Below are 23,338 nucleotides of genomic sequence, written 5' to 3' on the forward strand. Positions count from 1 at the left end.
GGGGCTGTGTTGTGAGGAGTCTAGGGCAGACTGGTAGTATTGGAATTTGTCCTGTTTTATTAGCTTTTTGACTCTATTGCGTAGTTCTAGGAATTTCTGTCTAGCTGAGGGGGTTTTGGTTTTCCGCCAGTGCTCCCAGGCTTTATCCCTGTTTTTCATTTCTGACTTAGTGGTTTTCTGTAGCCATGGGGAGGGTTGTGCTTTGGTTCTGGAAAATCTTATGGGGGCATGGTAATTAAGGATGTTCAGGAAGGTAGTATTAAAAAATTCAACTGCGTCATCTAGACTGAGGTACTTTAGAGCATGCCAGTTACATTCTTTGAGGGATGAGATGAATGTGAGTGGGTTAAAGTTTATTTTTTTACGTATTTGACAGATTTAGGTTGGTATAGGTATTTTTTGAGTAGGAATGTTGGGGAGTGATCACTGAGGCTATCTGATAAGCAGCCTGTTATATATGACTGGGGGCTCTTACTGACTAGTATCCAATCCAGGGTAGTGTGCTTGCTGGAGTTTTTATTTATCCTTGTTGGTGACTGGACTAGTTGGGTGAAGCCATGAAGGTGTACATGATGGGTTGGATTGTTGCCAGAACAGGATTGCCAGTTAATATTGAAATCACCTAAGATGATAGTTTCTTGGGGGAGATGGTCGGTAGACCAGCTGAGGAGGTTTTCTAGTGGAGGAATGTTTTGGCCAGGTGGGAAGTAGCATCCAATTATGTTGATGGTTTTGTTTTGGTTAATTTTGAGGTTAGTATATATTATTTCTTCATTGCCTATTTGTGGAGCTATGAAACATCATACTGTTTACATACCCGCTCAAACATATGAATGAAGCTATCAAAATTATTCCCCCTCTTTAAACTGTGGAAGAAGTTTATTGACCGTTTGTGCTTCTGGGATCCAGATACTCCCTTCCCCAATACCTCCATAACTCTGGCGAAGAGTCAGCATTTCCCTTTCATGCCTCCTCTGCCATTCATATTTCTCAGCTTGTAGACTCCTCATTTCCTCGGCTGCTTCTAGTTCCATACGCCTGGCCTCCAAGTCAAGTCTCTTTAGCTCCAGCTGTATTTTTACGTCCACTGAAGAAAGGCTGAGCTGTCCATTCTCCCAGGATATTGTGTCTCCACTGTCAGTCTGATTGTCCTCCATGCTGCTGTTTTCTGATGCAGCTGTAACCAAGGCTGCAATCAGGTCTGCTTTAGTCAGGTATCCATGCACCAGTCCCATAGCCTGGCACATCTCTGCCAGCTGGCTCCTTGTCAGCTTTCCATACTCTTCTGCTGACATGCTGCCTCCTCACCCTGACTAACACTAAGTTACAAAAGAAATAAAACAATTGTGATATGAATTCTGAGTATACACTGCATGGCTGTTTTAGAGTACAAAACACTTTTAGAGATCACTGTACATAAGCTACAGGAATTCGCTCTACCTCACACCACTACAAGCCAATTAGTATGTGAAGTAGATCCCACCACTGCCAAACACTTGAGACAACCGTGCCCTGGCCCAGCAATCAGGGAGCCTCAATCCTCACCACTAACACCAGGGAGGCCGTCACATAGAAGAGGAAAGGATAACTAATACACACAGTAAAGTACAATTTCCCTTAAGTGCACACAGAGATCACAGTCAGTCTGGGGCTGGTTGTTCTCTTGATCACCAGGTCCCCAATAAGACTCCCCACTGGCACAGCTATAGGGTCCAGGTCTCAGCCTAACTGGGCAAGCTAAAACCTCCAGTACCCTCTCTGTCCAACCAGTTCTTCGTGTCCCTGCCAAGTAGCAGACAGAACACACACACACTTTGAGATAAGTATTTATACAACTTCACAGACACTCCTGGGAAATGCTGACACAGATTCTCCAGCTGTGCCCCTTTACCCAGACTTTATGGTAGTAATTACTGCCACCACCCAGTTAAAAATATCAGCTACTAAAAGGCCTTTAAAAGGGTGTCCAGTTATTACTGTGCAATATTAATATCCAGTGGTAGTATGACTAACAGTCAAGGCTTACTTTAGAGTGGCCTATTACAATAACCTCTATAAATATGCAATGTACTCTAGAGATTATCTCTATGCAAAGCAGCCACAGGTAGAAGGTTTTAAAAATATTTAATAATAAATAATTAAAACACAAGACAAAACTACTACACCACAGAGATATCTAAGAGTTCAGAGATCATGCAGAAACTTAAAATAATACTGTACGACAGGTCTGATTTCAAAGCAAAATACCTAATTAATCTTTACTAGCTTTAACTATTCCTACAAGAAATCACAGTGCTAAAACTTACATGTGAGCACAAGGCAGAGCGCTGATAAGTTAGATGTCCAAAGTCAAAATGCTTTCCATTCTGTTGTGAGAAACAGTATTTAAGCATTACTAACAAACATGTCTCTAAGGCCCTCCCAAGATTACATCATTTGTGACACTTAGGTTTGCCCAGTATTCATACTGCATCATCTTAACACCTGGTCTGAGTTCTCAGGCCACAAACTACATTATTTAGCAATCTAACACCTCCTCAGAAACTTACAACAATACAAGACATTTCACATGTATATGCCAGCAGAAACCAGAGCAATAAAGCACCTTCCACATCTAAATTCTAGTCATAAACTTTAGCCTTAAAACAATGGGCATGAAATCTTCATCCAGCTGCCCTGGAGCCGAATTCTAACATGAAAGGGTACAACATGCTTCACTGGGCTAGTAGAGTGCAATGTTGTCACATATTTTGCAGTTCCACATTTCACAGTATTCTTCACTGCATGCCTGTATTTTACATTTATTTACAAATGCCAGAATTATATATCAAATTCTATTTGACTAGTCTGGCAGCCTTCGCCCATCTCTCTCCAATCGTCACATCTCCCCCCCCCCCCCCGGGGAACTCAAGCAGGCTTTTCAAGTGCCCCTTAAAAAACATCACTTGAAAGTCTCAGGTCTATCTGGGTGTACCTCACCCCATTCCCTGTCTTGAGAGCCCATCTGCATTGGCATTGCTACTCCCACTGCGGTGCTGCACTGACATATATGCTTGCAACCCCATACTCCATCTTAGCAACTTGGCATTTTGCCAACTGGCTCTGTGTAACCATGTCAGCGGGTTGTGATCTGTCATCACAGTGAATTTTCTTCCATACAGATAAGGCTGAAGTTTTTGTAGTGCCCACACTATAGCTAGACATTCCTTTTCTACAGCTGCATAGCATTCCTCCCTGGTTTGGAACCTACGACTGAGATAAACCACTGGGTGCTCTTCTCCCTCTGAAGAAATCTGGCTAAGTACAGCCCCCACCCCATTGTTTGATGCATCCACCTGCACAACAAATTATTTGCTGTAGTCTGGACGGGCTAACACAGGGGGTCCTCCCAACGCTTCCTTAAGCTTCTGAAATGCCTGCTCACATGCTGGGGTCCACACTACCTTATCTGGCCTGTTCTTCCTTGTCAGGTCTGTCAGGGGAGCAGCTATGGTACTATAATTGGGAAGGAACCTTCTGTAGTACCCTGCTGTCCCCAAGAATGCCCTCACATGCTTTTTGGTAACGGGTGCAGGCCATGCCTGAATAGCTTCCACTTTGGCAAGTTCTGGCCTTATCTTACCACTCCCCACTCTATGTCCTAGGTAGGAGACCTTTGTCATACCCACCTGACATTTGCTTGGCTTAATGGTCAACCCTGCCCTCTGTAGTCTGCCCAGCACCTTCCTGACATACTGAAGGTGCTCTTGCCAGGAATGGCTGTAGATAGCAATATCATCCACGTAAGCAAGGGCAAACCCTCCTGCTCCTGCTAAGATATGATCTACCAGCTTCTGGAAAGTCACTGGGGAATTTTTCATCCCAAAGGGCATCTTTGTGAACTCATACAAGCCAAAAGGAGTCACAAAGGCTGACTTCTCTCTAGCACTGGGAGTCAAGGGCACCTGCCAGTAACCCTTGGTAAGATCAATGGTTGTATAGATACTTAGCCCCACCCAGCTGCTCTAGGGCCTCCTCTGTCCTAGGCATGGGGTAAGCATCTGACACTGTGTGACTATTTAATTTCCTGTAATCCACACAGAACATGTTGCTGCCATCCATATTTGGCACCAACACAACTTAGTTCCAACATTTCCTGTACCTCTTCCCTCAGAGTCTGTTTGACTCTCTCAGGTACCCTATAAGGGACCTGCCTGATAGGCCTTTGGGGTCCTGTATCCACCTGGTGCTGCACCATGTGGGTGCTCCCTGGTTTCCCGGTCAACATGCCCCCAAACTCCTGCAACACTGCTTGGATTTCTCGTACCTGGGTAGGAGATAACTGCTGGGACATTGCTACCCCTTCCACCGAGGTGTTAGCCCGAGCCTCACTGATGAGATCAGTCACCAGATCTCCCTCAGACTTCTCCTGCAATCCTCTGCAAATGCTCAGCACAAGGGTCTCCCTATCATGTTAAGGTTTCATCATGTTAACATGGTACAGTTTGTGCCCCTGCTGTCTGCCTAGCACTTCCACCATGTAGTTAATATCACATACTTTCTTACCACCTTGTAGGGTCCCTCCCCAGCTTGTTGTGTCTGACAGGAATGAGAACCATTACCTGCTGCCCTGCAGTATACTCTCTAGCTTGAGCATTCCTGTCATGCCACACCTTTTTCTGTTGTTGGGCTTTTGCCAGGTTCTCCTTGGCCAGGCTCATGAGTTCTCTGAGCCTTGTCCTGAGGTTCAGGATATCTGCCACAACAGACTCCTTGTGAGACTCACACTCACCTTCCCACTCATCTCGAATTACATCTAGAGGTCCTTTCACCCTATGCCCATAGAGCAACTCAAAGGATGAAAAACCTGTGGATTCCTGGGGAACCTCTCTGTAAGCAAACAACAGATGGGGCAAATATTTGTCTCACTCCCTCTTAAACTGATCTGCAAATGCCCGTAGCATGGACTTGATTGTAGAGTTTAACCTCTCAACAAGACTGTTAGTCTGGGGATGGTTGGGGATGGTCTTCATGTGCTTCACCCCACAGGACTTTGACAGACAAGCCAGCAGGTCTGGCATAAAATTGACACCTCTGTCAGACAGTATTTCCTTTGGGATACCTACCCTGCTGAAAATCTCTAGCAAAGCATTTGCCACCTTCTCTACCTCAATGGAGGACAAAGCCACTGCCTCAGGGTATCGTGTAGTATAATCTACAATCACTAGGATATACTTTTTCCCTGTGAAACTTGGGGTACTCAGAGGACCCACAATATCCTTAGCTACCCACTGAAATGGCTCCCCAATCAGAAGCAAAGGCATCAAAGGAACTGTCACATTGTCTCCTGCCTTGCCTACCTTTTGGCACTGCTCACAGGTCCTGCAGTACCCTGTTACATCTCTGGAAATTCCAGGCCAATAGAAGTTTTGCATAATATGCCTCTTTGTAAGTTTTATGCCCATAGCAAAGGGAATACCATGGGCTATGGCTAGAAATGCCAGATGGTATGCTGTAGGCACTACCAACTGCTGTACTCTCACCTTCTAGCCCTCCCTCAGGGGTCCACTCTCTGTACAGTAACCCTTTGTTCCAGCATACAGATTCCCCTTTCCTTGAGAATCAGGTGCCTTCCTAGTTACCTGCCTCAGGCCTTTCATAGTAGGGTCTGAGAGCTGAGCCTGTCTCAAGTCTATCCTTGTAACCCTTCCCAGCTCCCCTTCCACAGTAAAGCTGGCATCCCTCTGACAGTGGTGCCTCACTGTCAGCCTGGGTACTACTACTCACGTCTACATTTGCAGTTACCCTGTCCAAGGGAACATCAGTACCCACAAGCAGCTGTGGCTTACATTCAGTCTCACTGCTACAGTGTAGTTCACTCCCTGAAGTAACCACCTCAGCTGTCCAGGCTGCAAGTATGCAGTCTGTCTGGGTCTCCCCAGGCTACCAGACCCACATGCTTATCTCCTAGCCTCACTGCATGTAACTGCATAAGTACATAGTACTGCCTCATCCAAATCCTTCCCTCTCAGGACATCTGCAGGATGATAGTTCCATACCCCTGTTGTCTCAAGACAACCTACTGTTGGCATTTTGTTTTTCCACTTACTGGCTCCCTCACCTTTTGTTCCCCACCTTGCCTCCGTGGACACCTGTATGCCACATTGCCCCAGTGGTTGCATTCAAAACATTTAACCCTAGCTCCTGGACATGTACCTGGACTAGTGGCTTCCCCTGCTACTGGCAGATTCTGTTGGGGCAGTCTGTGCTGCCCATCATGGGTTCCTTTAGACCCATGAGCAGTACTGGGGGTCCCTTTCCTGTGCAGGGCTGCCCTGCTTGCTAGGTATATGTCTCCCTTCTTCCCCAACTCCTCTGAAGTAGCACACTGTCTATCAGCTAACCAGATCCTCATGTCCTCAGGCAAAGTGCTAAGGGCTTGTTCCTTTACCAAAAGGTCTGCCACCCCTTCACAAGTGGTGACCTGACATCCACTCACCCAGCTATGAAAATAAGTGCTCAATTCAGCAACATATTCACATACATTTTCATCTGCCTTGCGTCTATGCTCAGAAAACTTTTTCCTATACATTTCAGGTGTTAGCTTAAAACATTCTAATAAATGACTTTTTACAGCAGTGTAATCAAAACAGTCAGTGCCATTCATTTTTGCTAAAGAAGTTACAGCTTTACCATGGAGTAAGGGGGTCAGGAACCGTACCCAGAGCCCTTGGTCAACTTCATACTGTTTACATACCCGCTCAAACATATGAATGAAGCTATCAAAATTATCCCCCTCTTTAAACTGTGGAAGAAATTTACTGACCTTTTGTGCTTCTGGGGTCCAGTTACTCCCTTCCGCATTACCTCCATGACTCTGGCAAAGAGTCAGCATTTCCCTCTCATGCCTTCTCTGACGTTCATTTTCCTCAGCTTGTAGACTCCTCATTTCCTCGGCTGCTTCTAGTTCCATATGCCTGGCCTCCATGTCAAGTCTCTTTAGCTCCAGCTGTATTTTTACATCCACTGAAGAAAGGTTGAGCTGTCCATTCTCCCAGGATATTGTATCTCCACTGTCAGCCTGATTATCCTCCAGGCTGCTGTTTTCTGATGCAGCTGTAACCAAGGCTGCAATCAGATCTGCTTTAGTCAGGTTTCCATGCACCAGTCCCCTAGCCTGGCACATCTCTGCCAGCTGGCTCCTTGTCAGCTTTCCATACTCTTCTGCTGACATGCTGCCTCCTCACCCTGACTAACACTAAGCTTACAAAAGAAATAAAACAATTGTGATCTGAACTCTGAGTATACACTGCGTGGCTGTTTTAGAGTACAAAACACTTTTAGAGATCACTGTACATAAGCTGCAGGAATTCACTCTACCCCACACCACTACAAGCCAATTAGTATGTGAAGTAGATCCCACCACTGCCAAACACTTGTGATGACCATGCCCTGGCCCAGCAATCAAGGAGCCTCAGTCCTCACCACTAACACCAGTGAGGTTGTCTCATAGAAGAGGAAAGGATAACTAATACAAACAGTAAAGTACAATTTCCCTTAAGTGCACACAGAGATCACAGTTAGTCTGGGGCTGATTGCTCCCTTGCTCACCAGGTCCCCAATAAGACTCCCCCACTGACACAGCTATTGGGTCCAGGTCTCAGCCTAACTGGGCAAGCTAAAACCTCCAGTACCCACTCTGTCCAACCAGTGCTTCGTGTCCCTGCCAAGTAGCTGACAGAACACACACACACTTTGAGATAAGTATTTATACAATTTCACAGACACTCATGGGAAAGGCTGACACAGATTCTCCAACTGTGCCCCTTTACCCAGATTATACGGTAGTAATTACTGCCACCACCTAGTTAATAATATCAGCTACTAAAAGGCCCTTAAAAGGGTGACCAATTATTACTGTGCAATATTAATATCCAATGGTAGTATGACTAACAGTCAAGGCTTACTTTAGAGTGGCCTATTACAATAACGTCTATAAATATGCAATGTACTCTAAAGCTTATCTCTACACAAAGCAGCCACAGGTAGAAGGTTTTAAATATATTTAATAATAAATAATTAAAACACAAGACAAAACTACTACACCACAGAGATATCTAAGAGTTCAGAGATCACGCAGAAACTTAAAATAATACAGTACGACAGGTCTGATTTCAAAGCAAAATACCTAATTAATCTTTACTAGCTTTAACTATTCCTACAAGAAATCACAGTGCTAAAACTTACATGTGAGCACAAGGCAGAGTGCTGATAAGTTAGATGTCCAAAGTCAAAATGCTTTCCATTCTGTTGTGAGAAACAGTATTTAAACATTACTAACAAACATGTCTCTAAGGCCCTCCCAATATTACATCATTTTTGAACACTTAGGTTTTCCCAGTATTCATACTGCATCATCTTAACACCTGGTCTGAGTTCTCAGGCCACAAACTGCATTATTTAGCAATCTAACACCTCCTCAGAAACTTACAACAATACAAGACATTTCACATTTATATGCTAGCAGAAATCAGAGCAATAAAGCACCTTCCATATCTAAATTCTAGTCATAAACTTTAGCCTTAAAACAATGGGCATGAAGTCTTCATCCAGCTGCCCAGGAGCCGAATTCTAATATGAAAGTGTACAACATGCTTCACTGGGCCAGTAAAGTGCAATGTTGTCACATATTTTGCAGTTCCACATTTCACAGTATTCTTTACAGTCAAGAAACAAGCCTGTATTTTATATTTATTTACAAATGCCAGAATTATATATCAAATTCTATTTTACTAGGCTGGCAGCCTTTGCACATCTCTCCCCAATCATCACAACTCTCACCTTGTAAGGTTTCCCATAAATTAATGTAAATCCAACAAATTCAATTCATTGATAAAGGGTAGCACCCTGACTCTCATATTTTTCTTTTAATACAAGTTATTTCATTCAGGATCTGATTCTTTACCACCTCTTTCATGATACTAAGTCTGGCATCTGTGCATACAAAAGTATCTTCCTCTATCTTGTTCTCAGTGCTTTAAATGTTAGCTCTGTAGAAATAGTTCTACTATCCTGTGTCACCATAACAGGAGTTCTATAGAGTGAGAGGTAATGCTACCCCTTATTTCCCAAGATGATGGGTGACATTGGCTGACACCTTGTCTATATGGAGTGACTTTGCATTTAGATTTTCTGGAGGAAATGCTAGGATGTTTTTCTAATTTGTTATAGTCCCTGCTAAAGGGTGATGAAGGGGCATGCATACCTGTTGTTACAGTCATTCAGGCTTCATGGCAGACCATAGTACTCCACTTTGGTTAGTTTTATCTTGAGGGTGTACTTCTGCAGTCTAATGGCATATTATCCTTCTGTTAAATGTTGATGAAAACTTCTGAGTTACAATCTTAGCTAGACTAACAAAGATGCAATATTTGTTTGAAATATATGACATTTCAAAACTATGGGACTGAAAATATAGTCTTTTTGTGGACACTCCCCCTTGACCCCCAAGCAAAAAATGATGGGTATTGTCTGTAAATTTAAAACCTTAGGACCAATGGACAGTGGAATTTTCTTAAAGTGTCTGGCCTTTTAGAAGAAATTATTTTAGAAACTCCATGAAAAAAAACAGAGGGATTAAAAATATACAGTCATATCAGCCAAAAAGCACATCCATTTATTGGGAAGAACTAATTTTTATCAAAATAAATGAAAATAATACATGTGTGAATAGCCATAATTTTGCTCACAATATAAATGAGATCACCAGCACCAAAAGGAAGAGAAATGCGGCACCACAAGTGAGCAAACAGGCTTTCTCTGCCATCAGAATGCATGCTTCTGCAAGTATCACTCATACTCTTAACCTAAACTTTCTGTATTTTGTCTTTTGCCATCTTTGTCTTACTGCTGTCTTCAAATGTATCCTCCTTTTTTCATAAACCACATGCCTTTTGAACATCTTTTTTATGTGTGACCTACCACATGTCTGCAACACAGAGACCATATCTCATTTTTTAAGTGTGCAGATTTTGCTTGGTGTTTGCAGTATAGAAAGAATATTTTATTTATTAGGTGCAACTATTGTGTCTTGTTATACACATTTATTACCCTCTTGTTATTATTATTAGTAGTAGTAATAGTACTGTATTAATTATTATAACAATTTTATCCTTACCCTGCATCTACATATGTTAACGTCTCTGGTTCCACATTTTCGTTATCTGTTTGCTTGTTTGTTACATGTTATATTTGTTGCTATCGCTCTGGCTGTATGAATAAGGGTTTTTATTAATCTTTATTGACCTTTGTATTTCAAGGAATGCTTGGATTGCACTTGTAACCCCGCTTGCAATTGAAAATATGCATGCTTTGCCCAAGGTACCTATGTATGCGACTGTGTTAAACTATCACTGCTTCAGACATTTACAGACACATACAACAGGTAAGCACTAGCTTGGGCTATGATTTTCATAGCCCTCAGTTTCTGCAATCAGGACAAAAATCAAAACAACCAGGGAAAATGGCACAAAATCAGTGTTAAATACTAACTGTTGGCTTAGAAAGCTGATAGAATATTTTTTTTACGAAGAACAAAGTTTGTATTTGTTTAAGGGCTGCAACACCACTTCGCAAATTTTATTAAGGGAAGCATTCAAAATGTTTGAGCCAGAATCAGAAGCACTTGAGGGGTATGGTGCAGTTAATTATCTTTACACGGAAAAAAAACAACGGAATAAAAAAAACTCACCACCGAATTCAAAATATTACTGCAATAGAATAACATGGGCATCACGTATTTTGGTGACCGCCCCTCTCAACTGTCCCTAATTTTTACGACCGTTCCCGTTTTAATTAAAAATCATCCCGTCTCCAGAAATCAAATTTCTCTCTCTCTCACACTTTTTTTACAGTAAAAACGTAGCTAAATTCATTACAGTTATTACGTTAGTACACATCATTTTCTTTAGAAAGTTCATGCTTATTGTTTCTGATTTTGGATCCCTGTATTTTATTATTTTTGCTTTGTCCCTGATTCTAGAGTTGATATCTCCATAATGTGTAACAAATAAATGATCAAAATGTAAAACACTTATTAGTAGCTTACTAACAATTTCAACTGGGAAGCTAACAAGTTGCCAGCATCTGTAAATGTCGTACCTACGAGCTGTCGAGATTTCCGCAGAATGTCCAGATTTTTGCCTCGGATGTTTTGGTCTATTCCTTATAAAATTTGCGTTTTTTTTGGCAAATCACTGAGAATTGAAGTCACTAAATATTGAAATACATATGAGTTTCATACTTCATATTCTGCAGAAAAATTAATGCTAAAACAAATCTTGTTATTCTAGACAGTTTCTAAGAGCGATATTTAAAATATGTCCGATTTTGGGCCTTTGCCCCCCCCCCCCCCCAATTATTTTGGGCTTTTTTTCAGATTTCTTGTGCTAAGAGGTTCAGAAATATGGTAAATGTGTTATGTCAAAGAGCTTTTGATGAATCAATATGGTTCAGTATTGTATACCATGGATATTACTTAATGTCTGAGCAATAGATTTGTGACAGACCCCTTCAGTGTGGAACAACGAGGCACATGAGCACAACTCAAAATGAGAAGTATTCATAATGAGGTATACTTGAGAGATGTGGTTAAAAGCAACGTTGGGGACTAAAATGAGACCCAAAGTAAAGAAAAGGACACTATTTTATCAAGTTTACTGCTTCCAGACACAGAGTATTGACGTTCAGTGGCAGAAAGCCCCTCTCGTGAACGTTACCATATTGTCTAGTGCTTCCCTAACAATAAGGAGACGTTTCAGAGCGTGTGTGTGTGTGTGTGTATATGAGAAATACAGCGACGCCATGTTGTTAATTAGTGAGTCTACACCTTTTATGTTTTAAACTTGTTTTTTCCTTTAATATAAAAGTGTATTATTATTATTATTGCTGTTGTTTTGTCTCAATATTTCATGCTGTTCTGTTTGAAATTGTATATTAATTAATAAACATGTAGATTAATCCTTTTGGAAGTACCCAAGTGACTAATTATCTCCATCTACCAAATGTACGATAATTTCTGTAACCTTTCAATTTCCTTTTAAACACTAATGCGCACCTTAAATGAGAATGGAAATGATAGGCAATGCTCAGTAAAGCAGCATTTTAGGGCTAAGAATCGGTAGAGGTCGCTCTTTACTAAAACAAAACGCTCAGAAAAAAACGCATTTAATCTGCATCCAATCAGTGGAAAAATCGATCGTATGTAACCAAAGATGAAGACTTGAATAGGGTGAGCTGAATGCAAGCAGTTTGGGGATTAGTGTCCTGTATCGGTACCGAAAATGATTATGACAACACCTGTTCACGGAATACAGTGGCAGGTAGCCATTTTCGTTGTTGTATGCTGCTGGCCCTGTGGTTTTGGAGATACCATTCTAATTGTTCCCGAAGAGCTACCCAGAGGTGCTTTAGTGGGAAACATCGCTAAAGATTTCGGGATCGGTACTGAAAACCTACCTGCCCGGGAACTCCGCATAGTGTTTGGAGACAGTAAGCAGTATTTAACTGCAAATTCTGATGATGGAAATTTATTTATTAATGAAAATATTGACAGGGAAATTATTTGTGCCAACCAGATGCCTTGTCATGTTAATTTTCAGGGTTTAATGGAACACCCATTTGAAATATTCAATGTAGTGATGGAAATACTAGATATAAACGACAACGCGCCTACATTTCCCGTTACTGACTTACATTTCAATGTAGCGGAATCGGTTCAAACCGGAACAAAATTCCCCATTCGGCGCGCCCAGGATTCAGACGTAGGATCCAACGCCTTAAGTAAATACTGGATAAGCACCAACAATCATTTTACTTTGGATGTTAAAAATTCATCTGATGGTGGTCTGATTGTGCAACTTGTCCTTGATAAAAGTCTAGATCGGGAAGAAAAAACAGTGCATTACCTCTCGTTAATAGCCGCTGATGGGGGCGAACCACGGAGGTCTGGTTCCGTCCAAATAATTGTTAACGTCTTGGATGCAAATGACAATTCTCCCGTGTTTGATCAAGCCGTTTACAAGACGAGTCTACCAGAAAATTCACCGGTAGGAGCTTTGGTAATTCAAGTGAACGCAAATGATTTAGATGAAGGTACAAATGCAGACATCGTGTATTCATTTAGTAGCCATACAGCAAACGAAATGTTAGCTGTATTTGATATAAATCCCTCCACCGGTGAGGTTCGCCTAAAACGTACAATAGACTTGCATATTGATACGGACTACGACTTGGAAGTCCAAGCTACAGACAAAGGTTTTCCGGCCCTGACGGAATATTGCAAGGTCCTAGTGGACATTATAGACATAAACAACAATGCACCAGAAATTGTAGTAACTCGGGTTTCCAGCCATCTTAGGGAAGATTCCTCAGTAGGGACAGTAATTGCTTTAGTAAGTGTAACGGACCGTGATTCTGGAGTTAACGCACTGGTCAGGTGCCGTATTACAGAGGGGATTCCGTTTAAACTGAAGTCCAGCAACAGATACTATACGTTGGTAACGGATGGTCCTTTAGACCGAGAAGACGTTTCCGCATATAATATCACAATCTGTGCTACAGATTCAGGTAACCCTCCTCTTTCTGCAGAAATGCACATTTTTGTCCAGATTATTGACGTAAATGACAACCCACCAAGATTTCCTAAAGACACCCTCAAGGTCTATGTAAAGGAAAACAATTCAGTTGGGGATTTCCTGTGCCAGATTATTGCTATGGACCCAGATTTAGACGAGAATGGCAGAGTTACTTATTCCGTTCTGGACAATAAACTTGACAGTTTGCATGCTATGAACTATGTATCAGTAAGCACAGAAAGCGGAAATGTATATGCCAAGTCAGTTTTTGACTACGAGAAACTCAAGACCTTCGAGATACTGGTTGAAGCAGTGGATAAAGGTAGTCCGTCCTTGAGCAGTAATGTAACCGTTCAGGTTACCATTGTGGACCAGAATGACAACGACCCTGTCTTCTTATACCCTTCTACAGCAAATGGGGATGTACCAGTGGAAATGGTCCCGCGTTCTGCAGAAGCAGGATTCTTGGTGACCAAGGTCATAACAGTTGATGCAGACTCTGGTCAAAACGCTTGGTTGTCCTACCAAATACTACAATCTAGTGACCCCAGTCTTTTTAATATTGATCAACAAACTGGAGAAATCAAGATCTTACGCATCATCAAGGCAATGGATCCCAGCAAACAGAAAATTGTCATTGAAGTGAAGGACAATGGTATACCAAGGCGGTCAGCTTCTGTAACTATAGGGCTACTCCTGTACGACAGTTTCCCACAAATACTACCTGATTTTGGAGAGGAGGTGGAAAGTGGTGTCCACATTTCTAGTTTAAACAGGTATTTATTGATAAGCGTGGTCTCCATTTCGTTTCTTTTCTTCGGGTTTCTAATTACTCTTTCTTCATTGGCATGTCGCAGACAACTTAATACAGGCAGCAGGACTTGTTTCACCATTTGCTGTGAAAGCGAGTATGACCGTTATATATTAAAAATCCCCGTTCCTCCTAATTCAACCCTGCCTGCAGACATTCAGGATAAAAGATATTCTGAAACACTTTCTCATAATTATCATTACAATGCATTTGCATGGAATAGTTCTCAGAATGCCAATGTAAGTTCTGAAACTTCAGATGTTGGAGACAATGGCAAACAAGACTTCTCACAAGGATATTGCCTTCTGATTCCAAATGTGGAAGGACAAGTTAGCAAGCAAGTTAATATGGTATGTAAGTAAAAGCACACATACTACACATAAACTTATCAATTTAAATAATTTACGATAAACGTTGTAGAAGAGAAGTTATGAAAACATGCAAAGTTTAAATGTAATTATGAACTCAAATGTTCAAATCGATTGTTGCATTTTTCTGTTTGTTGCTGGAAAACTGCCAGGTATGTGCTATCACTAGATTTAGATAATACATTTGTATCCGATTATGAAGTGATGGGGAATTGGGAATCATTAAGTTGTTCAGCTCTTGCAAACTGATAACAATACTATTGTGGATAAAGGATATTGGTAACAATGTGACAAGCATAGCAATCTAACGCTTATTGGAATTTAGTTGTTATTTGGGAAAATACAGCTTATGGGAAGGGATAAGTGTCTGAGGATGGAGACCAGGAGTTCAGTCAGACTGAACATTTTGCCTTACTTTAAAATTGCGGTGATAACAGGTACTGCTTTGCGGTTATATTGTATATCGAAATTCTGTGCTTACCTTCAGGTTTTGAATGTTGGAATAACGCCATTTTAATATTTGAGCCTTTCAAGGTGACATTATGTTGTGCTCTGAACAAATGAATGGAAAACTGCATGTGGTGGAAAATAAAAGAGGAGGTGTAGCAGTGCTCTTCAGCTGAGGTATGTCATTCAAATAAGATGTTGAACTAAGACCGCATCTGCATATATTGGTGGTAATTTAGATGACTCTTGCTGATAAACAGGTCCTAACATTTTTATTAAACTTCTCTAATATGCTTATAAACTGTAGCACATATTTTGGCATCCACAGTCTCAAATTCTAATAATCCCCAACATTAAAACGGAAAGAAAATTCAAATGTGTCTGAAAGTAATGCCAGACACATTGGTCTATTTTGTTTCAAACATTGCTTAGCATTTTTTCTCATTTGTGCAATCTAATGTTTATATCCTTACTGCAACGTAAGTGTAACCTAATAGTATATACTTCAGATTAAGTGTACACTTAATTGCATATAAACATTACTTACATCTTACAAGTGTTACACATAAAGCCCATCTGAGCTATGCAATCTTTCCTCGTCTAAATAACACCAGTTCTTCGTAGCTAAAATGGATGAAGGGATCTTCATCTGACAGTTGAAAATAGTTTCAGAAGGCTTTAATGTAAGGACTTTGCTAAATAAATGCACCATTGTTTCTTTTTTCAGTGAACACATCTTCCTGTGGATTAAAGATAACAGAATCTTAGAGGTTAAAAAGAGTGCAGTTTTACATTTTGGATCTGTAAATCAGGAATATTTTCATTTTCTCTCAAATACTGTAAAATATTATTTTGAATATTTTTCATATTAAACACAAGAAAATCTTTATCAATAATGAATTTTCTTTCTTTTCAATGCAGTATCAAAACAATTAAAATAAATGTTTTTGTATTATATCTTTTTTAGATTCATTGCTACTGAGCATGAAATTGTAGTATTATCCATTTGTACTTGTATGATAAAGAGTGTAATGCTCAATTTTGGGTTAACAATTTGGACTACTTAAATATTGTAGAATCTGCTCACTGTCCTAAAATGAAATAATGCCAGGGGTGCTTTACTTTGACCATGCTAAAAAAATTACAAGACTATGTATTTAATCACTTAGATGTAGGTTATTTCATGGAGAATTAATCATGACATATTTAAATTTTCTACAATTATTTACAGTTTATAATGTACGCTGTAATCTTATCACTAGGAAAGATGGCTACTATGTTATGGTATACGTAAGCAATTATAGATATAAACAAGAATAACATAAGGACATAAATAACTTTGGCTTTTAAAAGGAATTAGATAAATATATGGGAGTCCAAAAAATTCAGAATCTATGGTGTGGGATTCAGTCTTCCTAATGATACTTTTTCCTCTGTTTCTAATGTTTTTTTATCAAAATTTTGTGTACAGAAACAGACATACTAGCAAAATAAACAACTATGTATACAATTGTCTACATCAGTTCTTACAATATACATTCAAACAGTATAAATATATCATAGAACATATATTAATATTTCTCTACTAATAAGTTCATTTTTTTCCCAGTAACTAAATTCTGTAGTTGTTTTGCTTGTTTTCAGCTTAATAGTATATGTTTATTTTTGGCTCACATCAGTGACAATACTTGCAAATTGGGCTGTAATTTCATTTTTTTTCTAATTCTTTGTAGTCATTTCCTGGCTATTGTTAGTAAGACGCAGTGAAGTGGGAGCTGCAACATTAAACAACAACAAAAGCTGATCAGACCACAATGCTTACATGAAGATTTCATTTTTTTCCTCAAAAAGGCATTGCATTTATAAACCATCTGCAATCAATCCACTTTGATTAAGGACTTACATAATCCAGTAAAAGATAACATCTTTTCTTTATGTAATTTCAGTTCCATGTGGGAGTGATATATGATCTGTGTAGAAATTTCCAGAATAATCTCCACAATAAAGATGATGTTATTTTTTGAGTATCCATTGTAACCCAAGTTGAGTATTTCATTTGGAAAGCATAATCACAATAGTTATATTTTTAACATTTATAGGTTTTACTTGTTTCATATATAATATATATATATATATATATATAGATATGGGTCTATATTAAAAGAATGAAACGAGAAAAGAGCAAACGCTCTTTCATCGACGCATAAAACCCAAAAGCACAAAGCAGCGAAGTAACAGAACAGCAATTTTTTTTCCCAGGGGAAAAAAATTGCCAGGCTGTACTCGGGACTTTGCTGTTTACTCCACTGTGGTGCAATCTCAGAGTTGGTATATTTAAGTAGAGGGGTGTGGGGGGGCAAAGCCCCCACTTTATTTTGTCTGTACATTTTTTTTTTTGGAGCAGTGATTTTTTTCCTTGGGAAAAAAAAATCACTGTTCCATAACTTTGCTGTATTGTGCTTTCGGGTTTTACGTGTCAATGTAAGAGCGTTTGCTCTTATGTTGTTTCGTTCTTTTAATATAGACCCGTATATATATATATATATATATATATATATATATATATATCAGCCCATCTCACTATTTGTTTGAGATTGTTTAGAAAATCAAGAGTGGGAGATTTTTAATCATGTCTGACATTAAATCAGCTGTAGTGATTAAAATTTGTCTATTGATTTGTACTTGAAGCCAATTCTCCCTATACGGCTCATACCTCCCTATCAAATATGTATGTATTTATTTATTTATTTTACATTTGTTGACCGGGAATATCCAGCTGAGCCATTGCCCTTTTTCAGTGGAGGCCCGAGGAGAAAAGCTGCAAGGATATACATTGCAATAAAAATAGCAATACAGATACATTTAAAAAAAATAGCAATAGAGAATTTTGGTAGGTAAAATATGTAAGCTACATACGTGTATATTGTTGACAGATACAACAGTACTATACACAAAAAGGAGAATGTTAAAAAAGTTGAATAAGTTGTATGTTTTGGTTTAAAAAGAGAGTTGAGTAAATATAAGGTTTTATATGCAGAGCAGCAGAAACTTAAAAGGTTACAAAAGAATTTCAGGGAGCAGAATATAGAATAAGCTTTGGAGGTTGCATAGGAAGCATGGGATGAAATAGTTAATGGTAAGTTTTAGTAAGTTAGTTTGACTGTACTATAAAAGGTAGGTAATAATCAGGGAGGGTGAGTACAATGGCAGGACCAGTGTTTTTTAAAGTGGTCTGGTTGCTAGCTTAAATTGTTTGGGGTGAGTCAGGGACCTTATTTCTAGTGGGAGTTTGTTCCATGCAATAGAGGGATAGTAGCTATATAAGTTGCACCCTGTGTTGGATTTGCGTTTATGGATTTTTGGTAGGTCTTGGGTTGAGCTTCGGAGAAGTCTGGTAGGGGGTTAATGAGACATGAGAGAAGATAGACTTGGGCAGAAATCAAGCTGATGTAGGATGGAGTATATGATTTGGAGTTGAGATTGTAGGAACAGGTGAGGTAGTTCGGGCCAGTTTAGGTATTTTAGGGAGAGACATTGGTGAGATTTATATGTTTGTTGAGCTGCAAATCTAGCTATTTTGTGCTAGGTTGATTTTAATTTGGTAAGTAGGGAAGAGTTCAGATTTGTGAGTATTTGGGAAGAATAGATTAAGCATGGTAGAAGGTAGGCATGGGTAAGAGAAATCCTAGCTTTAGTAGGTAGGAATTTATTGTTCCTGTACAAAATTCCTAGCTTTTGTTGGTTTTGTTGATACAATTGTTAATGTGAAGATCAAATTGTAGTTGGTCATCAATGGTAATGCCAAGGAGTTTTGTGCTAGTTTCGACTTCTATAGGAGTATTGTTTAGGCACCTTATGGAGAAGAAAAGTTTAATGTGGTTTGCTGATTTAGGTAGAAAGAGTAGTCATTTTGTTTTCTTAGGGTTGAAGATGAGATGATTATTTGTGAGCCATGTCTCTACTGAGTTGAAAGATAGCTGGGTATTTGTTAGGAGTTCTAAGGGGTAATTAGCAATAGTTATGACTGTAGAGTCATCTTTGTATTGGACAATGTTAGAATGAGGACAAGAGGTGTGGAGTGAGTTGGTGAAGTTATTAAACAGTAGAGGTCCAAGAATGGAACCTTGGGGGACACCAGTTCTTAATGAGAGAGGGGTGTATAGTGTTGAGTCCCATCGTACTGAATGCAGCCTATCAGAGAGATAGCTAGAGAACCATGCACCTGTATCAGGGGAGAAGTTTAGGTCTACAAGTTTACTAAGTAGTAGAGTGTGTGAGACAGTGTCAAAAGCCTTAGAAAGGTCAATGAATAGGCAGGATATGAGTTTGTGATCATCTTTAGCCAGGACTAAGGTGTTGAGAAATGATAGTAGAGCTGTGGTCGTACTATGCTTGGGACGGAAGCCATGCTGTGCTGGATTGAGAAGTTTTTCTTGTAAGAGATAATGCATAACTTGTTTGTGTATACATTTCTCAAGGATTTTGGAGGGGATGGTGATAGGTCTGAAATTAGATATTTCTGTGGAGTTACGTACTTTATGAACAAGAAGAGTGTAAAACTGTTTCAAGGAACTTTAGACTCAGAGATGGAGTGATTGATTATATAGATACAGGCAAAGCAAGGGAATGTGCAGCAATCCAGAGAAAGTAAGAAGGAATATTGTCTGCTGATACAGAGCATGGTTTGAGCTTTGAGAGTAGAGTTCTGATATAGTCAGTGGAGACAGGTTTGAGAGAGAAGGTGTTTACTGAGATAGTGGTTGAGGGGTATATAATGAGGTTTGAAGTGTTGCTTGAGAGGTTGGGGTTAAATAGTTTGGAAATGGATTTGATAAAGTAGGTGTTGAATGTATTGGCAGTTTCTTCAGGTGACTTGTCAGGGCATGGGTTTGGTAAAGTTGGGTCACCTGGATGTAGTATTTGGTTTATAGCATTCCAGAATTTTTTTTGGATCAGAGTTTAATGTTTTGGGGGGATTATAATAATTTATTTTGTCTCTGTTGATACGTTTTTTGTCTGATTTCTAAGTTCTTTATACTTTAAGAGGTCAGCTGGAAGTTTGGTTTGTACCCATGTTTTCCATGCCCTATCTCTGGATTTCATAAAGTTACAGGTGGTTTTAGTTAGCCAGGGTGAAATGTTTGCCTTTAATTGAACTTTTCTCAGTGGGGCTAGAGAATTTTAAATAGCTAGGAAAGTTGAGTTGAAGGCATTTACTGCTTTGTTGAGTGGGAGCTGAGTAAGGAAATTCCAGTTAATTCTAGAGAGGAGGGTTTTAAAAGTGTCAGGGATAAAGGTAGAAAGTTTGTGGCAGGTGATAAGCCAGTGTGGTTTGGGGAGGTGGGTGATGTATCTTAGCACTTTTATAGGTGAGTGGTCGCTCAGGGCATCAGGTAGAGTTTCAGGGTTATGGTATTTGCTGGGGTTAGAAACAAGTATCTAATCCATCAAGGAGCTTGATGAATGAGAGTTATTAGTATGGGTAGGCTTGGAGATTAGTTGTGTAAATCCATGGAGGTTTATGTGTTGTGGAGGGTTTGGATTATTCAGGTTATGCCAATTAATGTTTATATCCCCAAGAAGGATAGTTTCATTAGAAAAATTCAGGGGGAGATATGACAGTATACTTTCCATTAAGGGGATGTTGTCCCCTGGTGGAATGTGTATGGCTACTACTGTGATGGTAGTAAAGTCATTGAGTTTGAAGTTTGCTATTAGTATTTCAGCAGGTGTAAAGGAGGGAATTGGTTCTTTAGGAAGGGAGACAGTGAGGTAGTTAGAGTAAACTAAAGCAATACCTCCACCTTTTTTCCTTAAACAATCCTGGCGTAGCATATTATAACCTGGATGAAGAATGTCTTTATCTTGGTTTTGAGGTTTAAGCCAAGTTTCTGTGACAGAGGTAATGTTTGGGGTATGAAGAGATACCCAAGCATGAAACTGGCTTAGTTTGTTGAGCATACTTCGAGTATTGATAGAATAACGGGAGATTTTTTTTTTTTGGTATGGATGGTTGATTAGAATTGGGGGAGATATTTTGTGGGGTGTTAAAAATAGTGGTACGACCAGGGTTTGGGAGTATATCACCTGACAAGAGCAGAGTTCTTGGGAAGTCATAAACTTTAATTTTTTGTGGGTAGTTGTGTAAGTATTTTGTTTTATACTTAGATGTACTATGGTTGAAAGGAGGAGTTTTTATTTTAGGGAGTAGTATATTAATTGAAAGGATAGATGCAGAGATGGTGAGTGTAAGTAGGGGCTTTATATATAGGGGTTAAGAGTGTGTAAGAGGTTGAGTGTGTAAGAGTGTGTGTTAATCACTTTAATTTTTCTTAACATTTGATTCCAAATGATCAAATCCCATTTTTTAAGCTTAACATTGTATGAAAATTCAGACTAGCTATATATTTTGGTGTAAATGTTATAGTGTGTAATGTGAAATGTTTTTCTTTTATCTTATGTACTTAAGTATACATTTTTAAATTTTTAATGAGTTAATTATGCAAGCAGAATATATTGGATTATCAGTGTTGAAAATAAACATTTCTTTAAAAGCCAATTTATGTTAGTTAAGATATGTATATGTAGTTTAGTGATATTTTTTTCTTTATTTAATCAGTTGTTTCATACATTTTTCATTTACCTGTAAAGTCAGACTTTAACCATAAAGCTGTTATTTTAATAACTAAAGCTATAGCATATTTTTTTCTAGGTCAGAAAATCTTATTCTGTCATGTTTTGTATCTCCTATAAGAACTTGAAATAAATTTCATTAAACGTGTTCTTTAGAAGAAACTATAGACTATAAATTTACAAGTTTTGGTATTTAATTTAACTGTTTTTTGATGATTTTTTTGCGTACTGCACTTTATTGAATAGTTTATCAACTCCATTTACTGTTACAGGCTACACACTCAAGTGTGCTAGCCTTTTAGAGCCGTAAAAGGGAATTTTATTGCTGCATTTACTGTTTTCTTGTTTCTGTGACAAAAATCAAACAACCTCCCCCAAAAATCTATCTACTTCTCGTTTCCTATCTTTTTCTCAAACTAGAATACTCCGGATCTCAGATTTGCTGATTTCAGGATTGTATTTTGTGTTCTGAGTTGTCCAGACTTTGCTGAGATAGAAGGAAATCTTTCTGCTTATCAGTGGGAGTGGTAAGCTCGGGCAGCCTATCTGTCAATAGAGGAGTGGTTTCCAGCTCAGGAATTGTATTTTATTGGCCATTTTGGGATGTTTTTATACCTCTCAACGTTCTGACTTAAAAACCTGTGTTTGCACAGGTTTGCTCAGTGCAGCTAAGCTAGGGTAAACTATTACCGGTGCCTTAAAGTCTGCTCTTCAAATTTTACCTTAGATCTTACTAGCTTTCATCTCTGAGAATTCAGGCTAGAGCTCAGAACCTCTTGCAGCAGTTATTGTAAGCACACTAACTGCTATTGCACTAAAAACCCTCCATAAAGGTAATAAAAACAGCTTAAGTACTTAAAAGAAAGAAAAACAGCTCCAGTACTTAAATAACTAAACACCTATCCAGGTATGTCTAAAGGTCAGTTCCCTATGCTTTCTCCTATTAATCTGGTGAACCTGGGCATCCTGAAGTAATGTAGCAATTGCCTCATGCACACAGACAACCCTCTCTTCCTACCTCCAAACACATCCACTTGTAAGAGATGCACTTACATAGCCAAACTAGAGGTCATGCTCTCTCCAACCAAGAATGGGCTAGCCAGTCAAGAGGAGAAAGGTTAACACATATATCACACCACATAGAACACATAGCTCCCCGGATCACACACCACCACACCTCTCACATAGTAATACAAAACACACACACACTTTCACGGAGGCTGTCATTAAAAATCTGCCCAGACAACAAAGACCTCCGAGGCAGAAATGCAAGCAACCATCTCATCCAAACACAACCCCCGAAACACATAGCCCATATAAACAGTATGCCACTCAGTCTAAGCTCCTACTGCAAAACATTTTACCCAATACATTAATCATAGGTGACTCAGTAGTAAGGCACACTGATGTCCCGCTCACAAGGTTGAATAAGGAGAAAGTTACGGTCAGCTGCCTGTCGGGTGCCA

General features: G+C 39.4%; 1 protein-coding gene across 1 annotated transcript in view; it reads left to right on the forward strand.

Moving 5' to 3' along the window:
- The window catches only part of LOC122800403, a 104,330-nt gene extending 89,529 nt beyond the window's left edge, over positions 1-14,801 (forward strand). The window contains exon 5 of the mRNA XM_044069851.1: positions 12,300-14,801. Coding sequence (XP_043925786.1) covers positions 12,300-14,786 — 2,487 coding nt within the window. The 3' untranslated portion in view covers positions 14,787-14,801. The remainder of the gene's footprint in view (positions 1-12,299) is intronic.
- Positions 14,802-23,338: the final 8,537 nt, after the last annotated feature.

Source organism: Protopterus annectens, chromosome 4.part0 (assembly GCF_019279795.1).
Source record: "Protopterus annectens isolate FY-2018-M chromosome 4.part0, PAN1.0, whole genome shotgun sequence".
NCBI lineage: Eukaryota > Metazoa > Chordata > Ceratodontiformes > Protopteridae > Protopterus > Protopterus annectens.